Genomic DNA, 9,915 nt, shown 5'->3' on the forward strand with positions numbered 1-9,915 from the left:
TATCTGTTTTCAAATTTTTTGCAGGAGTTTCTTTTTTATGTATTTAAATTTATATTTAAATGAAAATATCAGGTTATTTCAGTATGTATATTTGTTATTTTGAATGAAAATAACCTTTTTATTTTAATTAAGAACATGTTTTGACTTGTGGCTTGACCAGTTATAATAAATGGACCTTTGACTATTTGAAAAGTGCCTTTGTGGACATTCAACATTTTTAAGTGAGTGTCCCTGACTAACAAAGTCCACCAGTTGATGTCAGTTTCTGTGTGACAAAATAAATCAATATGATGATCAGTGATCAAATCAATAACTAACAGATGAGAGATTTGATGTTCAATAATTCACATTGAATATTGTATTTTTGGGTTCTAGTAAAGTAACTCTTTATTGTTACAAATTATTTATGTTTTGTTTTTCTTGAGCTTATTTTTGGTTTAATTATTTTGGGCTGTGTGCAAATACTGTCTCACCACATCCTTCAGCTTCTTGTCCCTTCTGTGTCCTACGACCTCGCACTGAATCAAAACACACATTTATGCAAGAGTTCAGTTTTTCTCTTTTGTTTTGTCAAACGGTATGTTGTCACATGACGTGATACAAAATTTTATTTCAAGGGTCCAAAATTAAAAAAAATGAGCAAATCAGATTGGGTGAAATAAGAACAATAAAAATAGGAAGGAAAATTAACAAAAGAAGGCACGATTGCTCAGTTGGTGGAGCTGTTGTGTCTCAGCAAGGCCGCCGGGTCAAATCCCGGCCCGGGACCTTTCTTTGTGGGTGGAGTTTGCATGTTCTCTCCGTGCATGCGTGAGTTTTCTCCAGGTACTCCAATATCCTCCCACAGACCAAAAACATGCATGTTAGACTGATTGGTAACTCTAAATTGTCCCTAGGTGTGAGTTGTTTGTCTCTATGTGTCCCTGTGATGGACTGGAGATCTGTCCAGGGTGTCCCCCACCTCTCACACAGTGATGGCTGGACATGGACACCGGCGACCCCTGCGACCTGAAAAGGAAGAAGCTGGTAGATATAATGGATGGATACAGTACATTAAATAGTGTGCCGCAGCAGTTACAAACATCATGACATGTTGTTTAAATGTAAAGGATTGCAAATGCTTTGATAGATTTTACAAACTGAACCATCAGCTAATTGTCATAATAATGGGATTAACCTGCATAAATAAAGGTTGAACAATAATCACCCAGCTGGTGTTAAAACATTTAATTGAAATATACAGTTTGTTGTGAGTGAAAGTCAACATTTTTGATGAACCCGATCAACAGAAGCATTAAAGTATTGTTTGTCTGTAATGATTAACTGCACCTGATCACATATCAAACAGACCAAGAAGAGTACGAGCTGGACTTTGACAGGCCTGTGTTTGTCTTGTGTAATGTTACTGGAAACACAAAGTTCAGGGTCCACACAGTTTGTAGCTCATGCTTTTTATTTTTTTAGATAATTCATGCCAGCGTAGGTTTTAAAATCTTAAACTTCAATAAAGATCCAATCTGGCTTTGTTAACAAATGAACTGCATTAATTTTATTGGGCTGTTGTTGATAAAAGCTGATGTGAAAACTGGCAGGACCAACTGAAAGGTCATGATAACCTGCAATACCAGTACACAATATAAACAGTACATGTACATACTGAACTGGCTTCCTTAGGTAGATAACTAACTGGCATTTATAATGTTTGTGAATGTTTCTGTTCAGTGCCCTGAGATAACTTCTGTTGTGACTTGGAGCTGTAGAAATAAACTGAATTGAATTGAACACCATCTGTGTTTATCTCCTGTGATGAGCATTTCTTTGAATTCATCAGCTGTTCCACTGATGCACTCCAACTTCTGTGTTTTAACTGAATGAACACATTAAGTGAGCCGAGTGAAGGTTTAAATACCGAGTACAGACAGTACACTGACTGTATACAGACAGTGTACTGACTTTACACTGACTGATTGCATTACTTGAAAGAAAAAGCTAGCACTGTCCCAGTACCAATATGTGTATTGCTATCAGGCTCAGTAGTCTCAAGTACTCGTACATATAAAAATAGGCCAATACTACTTTTATGCTTGTTGACATCATTTTCTCTTCCACTTTGCAAGTAACTGAGGACAAAAACCAAAGCTTGTCCATAGTTTACAGATATTGTAAGATAGTCACAGGTGATGTTGACAGCAGACTGTTTACTGTGTTCTTACTAAAACAAATGTGTTTCTAAAGTCATTGTGTGATGTTTAAGTACTAACATTAACTACCTGGTAACTACTCAGTATTGTACCCAAACTGAAGTACTTTTAGTTTGTACAGGATCTTAAAAAACAAACAAACAAACAAAAAAAAACCTAATATTTGGACACCGCTAGAAAATACATTCCGTTATGCTAGGCCTGTACTTCTTGGTGGTTCTTGGTCTCAAGTCTCCAGTCTGCGCCTTTTAACCGAAAGATTAATTTACTGACAGGATGCCTGATCAGAGCCTTCTGTCACTAAATGGTGAACAAATGAACCCAAATGCAGGTAAACGGGAGGAGGAGTGCAGCACTTGTGATGTACAATCACTGGAGCAAGCAGGAACCACCAAGAGGATCTGACCAAGAACCCATGGAAACCAGAGGCTTATCACAGACAAGAGGTTTAACAAAATTTGGGTTTATCAATATATTCTGAGTTGAATTACTCCAAGTGGGGAACTGGATTTCAGTTCCAGAAAAGCTAAATAAATTTAGGTTAAATGACTTTTAATTTCCTAACCTTGAGGTAAAAATGTGCAGGTGCAAAGCCACCACCAATAGAGTTTTGGCCCCTGGATTCACCATGAAAACCACTGAACAAACTGTGTTGGGCCATTTCTGAATAACAACCAAGTACAGGAAGTACACAGAGTAGCTGAATGATGGTGCTCTATAAATATTTTATTGATTTACTTCCCCCATTCATGAAAGGTTTTCCAACTTTTGCAATCCGCTTTCAACATCATCCAGTCAGATTTGTTCCAACTCAAACTTGTCCTAAACGTCGACAAAACCAAAGGGATGCTTTTTTCAAACAGGAAGTTGGTCCCAGCAGTTCTTCCTCTGATTTTATCCTCAAATGGTGTCCCCTTTGTCCCCATTGAGTTTGTTGAATCCTATAAATGTTTTGGTATCTTGGTTGACTTACATCTCTCTCCATGTGGAAAACCTAGTAAGGAACCTGAAAGTTAAACTGGGTTTCTTTTTCATAAACAGATCCTGTCTAACCCTGAATGTTAGGAAACACGTTGTATCTGTGACTTTCCTTCCCTCCATTGATTATGGTGACATTATTTACATGAACACTCCTACAAGAACCTGCAGATGTTGGATTCTGTCTATCACGGTGCACTAAGATTCATAACTGGCTGTAACTACCGTACCACCACTGCACCCTGTGTTCACTGGTTAACTGGTCATCATTAACTTCACGCAGACTCTCTCACTGGTACATTTTCATCTTTAAATCACTTCTTGGTCTGCTGCCTTCATACATCTCCTCCTACATGTCACTGTGTGAGTGCAGCTACAGCGTGCGCTCTCAGGACATTATTACCTGCAGTGTTCCCTCAGTGTGGACTGAACTAGGCTAAAGGGCCTTCTCCTACTCTGCTCCTGTTTCCTGGAACATCTTACAAAAAGATCTGAAGCTCTCGATCTTGACACCTCTAAAAGTGGCTTCAAACATCTGCTAAGTTTCTGGCAAGAACCAATGCAGACATGTTCCTGTTCGTAGTTTTCCACACCGCCTTATAATCCAGCTGTTTTTTTTTTTTTTTGTTTTTTTTAATACCATTTTATTTCATTTCTTCTTCTCAATTTGTTTATGATTTATCTTTACCTTTGTGATTGTCTATTATTGTCTTTGTTATCCACTGCTGTCATCACTCTGTGTTCAAATCAGGTCCCTCTTGTAAATGAGTCCCTGAGGCTCAATGAGATTAACCTGTCTAAATAAAGGTTGAATGAAAAAAACACAAAGCTATGTTTGAGGAAGCAATAATAAAAGAAGAGCTCCCCCCACCCTTCATCAAGGTTTGATTCAATTAATTCCAAAACCAAAAAAACATAAACTTGATACAGAGAATTGGAGACCCATTAGTCTATTAAACAATAACGTTAACGTTATGTCCAGTTCAAAATACTCCTGTATGTCTACAAATCACTGAACAGTGTCGCCCCCCCCCCATCTTTCTGATCTGCTACAACCGTATGTCCCACCTCGCTCCCTGAGGTCAGCGGACCAGTTGCTCCTCACAGTTCCAGGAACTCATCTTAAGTGCAGAGGTGACAGGGCCTTCTCTGTAGCAGGACCAAGAGTTACCTCTGCTTGTCAGACAGGCCCCCTCCCTCTCGGTTTTCAAGTCCAGTTTAAAAACTCACTACTATTCAGTAGCTTTCAACACCAGATGATCTGTGTTTTGATCCTGTATGCTCCACACTGGTTTGTCGTCATTATCTGCATCGTTTTTATGTCTATATTCTGATTTACCTCATTTTATATTTTGTTTTGTGTGTTACCTGTTGTTCTGTCTGTACAGCACTTTGGTTGGCCTTGTCGCTGTTTTAAGTGCTCTATAAATAAAATGGTATGATATGATATGGTTAAGATATCTGCACTTATTTTTCCTTAAATATTGAAAGGAGAGATAAATAATATTATTGATGAGGAACAATCTGGTTTCATGTCAGGCAGGAATATCTGCAACAACATTTGTTTGGTTTTAGATATGATCGACTACAATTAATATATTCCTGACTATAGTTTTATACTTTTCTTCGATTTATATAAAGCATTTGACACTTTTAAGCCACATATTTATGTTTAAAATCATACAACATTTTGGATCTGTATTGTCTGCAGAGATACCTACTTGCCTACTTTTGCTCTTTGTCCTGTGTATCAGAGCCTCTCTTTACACAGCTTCCAAATCATAAATTAGTACTATGGATCTAGTCAGCTGGTCTCAACGCAATTGAAACCATTTTTTCACCAAGAGACATGGTGCTGGAGAGCCCTCATGCCCTGAACGATGCACGCAACTGGGTATGTCATTGATTCCTGGGGGCAGTGGAAGATGATGTGCCTGTCTGTGCTGTCTGTGGAGGATGTAGAAGAGGTGTACATTATTGGATTTATGAAAACACGGTTTCTGATTTTTGGAATCAGCAGATACCTGGGATATTGACTTGTTTCGTTATGCTAGGCCTGTACTTGTCAACAGCAGTTTCAGCCATGGTAAAGCTGCCAGCCTTATGTGAAGGATTAATTTGCACTTGGAGCTAACAGACTCATATGCTTTGTGAGCTCAACCACAAGCTGGACACAATTTCTGAGAATCGTAAGCTACTTGCGGCTCCTGAAATTCACCAGCATGAAGGATTTGACCTTGGAGAAGGCTAACAAATATAGATGGGGCCGATCCGATTCAGCATCGGCCTCTGATACCAGCATAATTTATGTATCAGATTTTTCCAATCCATGATTCATGTTGGCTTCAAACTATGGAATGGATTTCCTGAACAGAGACGTGTCTCACGAACTCAGAGTAATAAGACCCGCCTCACATTCAGGAAATCCAGTTCATAGTTTGCAGCCAGCTACAACGTGAGGACTGAGTTAGCAGCACTGTGGCTAACTGCTAACAAACTTTTCATCTAAACATGTCCACTGTGTGGAAGTATTTTACACTACAAACACCACAAAACAAGACAGCAATGTGCAATGTCTGCAGAGCCACAGCGCCACATTAAACCACGTTAAAGTTAGTTTTACGTTGGACATTCGAGCTCCAGGGCTTCAGCGAGGCACTACTCTTGCTCAACCCGAATCAGGCAACTCGACCCCAGTCAGCCGCGCCCAATCTGCCCTGCTCAATCTGCCCGTCTCTGAGGAGGGACAGACTGAGCGAAAAACCGAAATCAGACTGCCTGCTTTGGACTGAACAAGAAGAAGACATCGCTGAACCCCCGGAGCTCAAATGTTTACAGAGAAGTTGCTAAACTTCATCATAATTAATGACCAACCACTATCAGTTGTAGAAAACAAAGGATTTCACAGCTTGATACTTGCAGCCAAGATATAACTTACCCTCCAGGAGGGCGGCTGTGGCTGAGTGGTTAGAGCAGTCGTCCTCCAATGCGAGAGTTGAGGGTTCGAATCCACCAGCAGTCATATGCTGAATTGTCACCGGGCAAGACACTGAACCCCTCATAGCCTCCGATGTGTGTCCCATCAGTGTGAATGTGATAAATCACTGATTAGTCTCTTTGGAATGATTTGTTCAATTAGCTTTGTATAGATCTAGTATAGAGCTGTATGAATGGGTAAATGAGGCACAGATTGTAGTGTAAAGAGCTTTGAGTATCTTGATAAGATGGGAAGACGCTATATAAGTACAGTCCATTTACCATATTTATCAGTACAACAGTAGACAATCATAAAAAAACATATGATTTGAAAATTACAAGAAAATTATATGTATTAAAAAAACTAAACAAAAACAGCTACATTGTAAAGTGATGTAAAATAATAAAAACAGGAACATATCTGTGTTGGTTTATGCCATGAACTTATGTTTAAAGCCATTTAACATTATATTTTTATTTAATTCATTTATTCATTCATTAAAAAAAATAAAAAAATAAACAACAGTCATCAAAAAAAAAACATTGAATGAAAAGAGTGCAGAAAGAAGAAAAAAAAATCTTATATCTGCCCCTTGTTTAAAAAATTAAATTAAATAACTATAAACAGTCACTTAAATTAATCACTTTAATATCCACTTTAAAGCTAGGAATAAAAAAAAAACCATGTTTTGTGTTAGCAGGATTTAATTCTAACTTTAAAACTTATCCAACATTAATAAAACTTACCTCAGGTTGCTTTTTTGGACATGCATGCATATATTTGTACTTGAGAGGAGATTATTACAGCCTCATATAAAATCAATGATGATGATGATATTGGAATGGGATCGGTATCGGCCGATATCAAGATTTAGGTATTGGGATCGGATCAGAAGTAAAAAAAGTGGATCGTGCATCCCTACTAACAAGCATGGACCAGCGGAATGTCCACAAATCTGGTTGTTTGGATTCACCATTGAGACCATCCCAGTACCAACAGAACTCAAGGCACACATGAAATCAGAGTCTGCCCAAAACCATTGTTGTTTATCTGAATCTGGTCTTGGACAGTCCAACATATCTCAAACTGCTCCTGGTGGATATGTAAACCAAGAAGCTCTGGTCTGTTCACCCCCCCCCCCCCCCCCCCCCCCCCCCCCCCCACCCCGAGAACTCCTGTGAACACTTATCAGAGTTGTACCAGCTGACAGAAACTGTAACATCTTATCAGGACTATGGAAACTATCTGGAGGTGTTCATGGACAAATCTCACCATCTTGTCGTCCATGTATTGTGTCTACGTTACTTGCTGTGGTACATTTTTTTGATGCCTTAAACCGTGCCCTGCAAGGACACGGTGAGAGATCTTTTTATATCTTCTCTCTTCAGGTTTTCTTCTCTTTTTCTATCCAAGCAATAAGGGCAGCGCTTCATAGACGCTGCAGCCCCGGTACACTTCCGTCCATCTTTAGGACGACTGTATGGAATGTAATTTTGTTGTATTTCACTGTGCAATGACAATAAAGCTTGTTCTGATTCGGAAAAATCAAATAGGACATCCCTAACAAGAAAGTTATCTATACAAAAATGATTCTCGACAGTCATGACACATCTACTTGACAGCCTCTATGTATTACTGTTTCATGTCCCCGCTGGCATTTCGTTTGTATTATTGATGTTGATGACTGTTAACAACCAGAAGTTTTGTTTGTCTTATAATTTTCAAAAAAGCTGAATGGATGCACACTGATGATGTCATAGCTCTGCTGAGCACTTTAGTCCTAGAGCTTAAAGTCATTTACTGTATTGGGATTTTTTTAATTATTATTATTTATAGTAGAAGTCAAATAATAAAGAATGAAATCGGCTCATGCTTTTAAAAAAGCGTATTTGTCAAAGTGATCATTTGGAGAGAAAAGGTGTTTTAAATGAAAATGACATACTTAATTTTGGTCACAAAATTTCCTTTATAAAACAAACAAAAAATGTTGTTTGGTGACTATAGTTTTTTTTTTTAAATTAAGTTAATTGTTTCAATAAAATTTGGTTTATAAGAACTCTACATGTTGCATCCTTACCTGCCTCTGCACAGATGTTTTATATCTGAAGGATTTTTATTAGAACAACCATTAAACACTAATGAACACCAATTCAGTCATCAGATATATTCAGTTATTGCCACCATTAGTTATTGTAATTGTCTTTTAATTTTCATTTCAAACAGTTGAAGTTGGATGAATGTCTTATTGTTGGAAATATATATATTTTATATTGTTCTACATTAAGAAAAACATAAATGTGTATTATTTGTCTTTGATTTGTGATGATAGTGGAGATTAAGCAAATGGTTTTTTGTAAATTATCAGCATGGTGAACAAACTTTGCTCTGATGGGAGGTGATATGTTGGATGGGAAGTTGGTGAATTTTACTGAGATAAATTAGCAAATTTGTTTAAAAAAAACAACATTCTAAGAAAAACAATTTGCAGGAATGACAGTAAACCAAGCACAGGCGTGAAATCGTCTCCTGATCCTCTTCTCCTGTAATTCTGCTTTGGTATCAGTCGGGTTGGGTAATTAAGAACAACTAACGTCGGACAGAGTTTCTTTCTGTAAACCTGCCAGCGGGGAGTCAGTTACCATGGTGATACTCTCAGGGTTCCCTTACTTTGCTTTCTGGGAAGAAAACTTCAGATTTTCCCTCAACGCAGAATTAAATTACTGAAGTTTTACTAAAAGTGCTTTCTGTAGTACCTCTTAGGTGTCCACTGAAGATGGTGAGGTTTGAATGAAAACTGGTGTGACGACTGAGGGTGAGGATGGAGCCCGAAAAAGAGACAGCAGTTATTAAACAATGTAAACCCAGATGGTCAGGTGCTGAAAAGTAGAAAGCAGGCACTTGCAGATGTTCTGATCCAGCCAGCAGTTTGAGCTGAGTCAAGCCTGCCTCGCTGTTCATGAGTTTTTCAACAAACCCCTTCTGTATTTGAGTAATCCAAGAAGTTCTTGGTCCAAACATCATCCTTCAGAAGGTTCTTTACTCTCAACTTCCTCTGAGATCAAAGAGTCGCCAAGAACCCTGGACACGTCACCAGTTGGATGTTCAGCAATCTGCTTCAGGAGGTCCTCAGACTGCAGCAGCTGATGGGTCCAGTCCTGACAGGCCTCCTCTATCCCGGGCCCCTGCCCTCCATATTCTGGAGGCAAGATCTGCTGCGGGAAAAAATCTCTTAATGTGTTGTGGAACTCCGTGCTGTGCATGTGAACCTATGGCACAAAGAGATCATTATTTGATTTATGTGTGTGAAAAAGAACAGCGATACCAGCAGATCAGAAGCAAGTTTATAGCCAATCAGTGTAAAAAGAGTCTCACCCTCTGTTTGATCTTTTCGGGCAGGAAGGGCCGGATCATTGCAAAAACTGGGCGGAAGAACATTGGCTCATTGACCAGATGGATTCCTCTTACTTTTAGTGGGAAAGAATCCTGGAAGAGAAGACAAATACAAACTCACATACAGCATGTAAAAATATGCAGTTACCAGGTTGACCATATTAAAGGTATAGTCTGGACATTTTGTTAGGGATGCCAAACAAGGACAAGTTTTTGTTGCCTGTTTCAGAGAAAAGAGAGGAATTGGAAATAGTCTTCGTAATAAATAAATAAGGTACTGACGACCATTTTACTGTGTGGCTACATCTAGTTGTAAGAAAGTTCCCTATTGAAAACTGGGTTGTCAAAATCCAAGCTGGCCACAACCAT

General features: G+C 38.6%; 1 protein-coding gene across 1 annotated transcript in view; it reads right to left on the reverse strand.

The window, feature by feature from the left end:
* Positions 1 to 9,168: 9,168 nt before the first annotated feature.
* ttpa (tocopherol (alpha) transfer protein) overlaps positions 9,169 to 9,915 on the reverse strand; it is a 19,024-nt gene continuing 18,277 nt past the window's right edge. The window contains exons 4-5 of the mRNA XM_037681506.1: positions 9,529 to 9,639; positions 9,169 to 9,422 (exon numbers count right to left, since the gene is read on the reverse strand). Coding sequence (XP_037537434.1) covers positions 9,174 to 9,422; positions 9,529 to 9,639 — 360 coding nt within the window. The 3' untranslated portion in view covers positions 9,169 to 9,173. The remainder of the gene's footprint in view (positions 9,423 to 9,528; positions 9,640 to 9,915) is intronic.

Source organism: Nematolebias whitei, chromosome 9 (genome assembly GCF_014905685.2).
Source record: "Nematolebias whitei isolate Nwh7 chromosome 9, NemWhi1, whole genome shotgun sequence".
In the NCBI taxonomy this organism is placed as follows: Eukaryota; Metazoa; Chordata; class Actinopteri; order Cyprinodontiformes; family Rivulidae; genus Nematolebias; species Nematolebias whitei.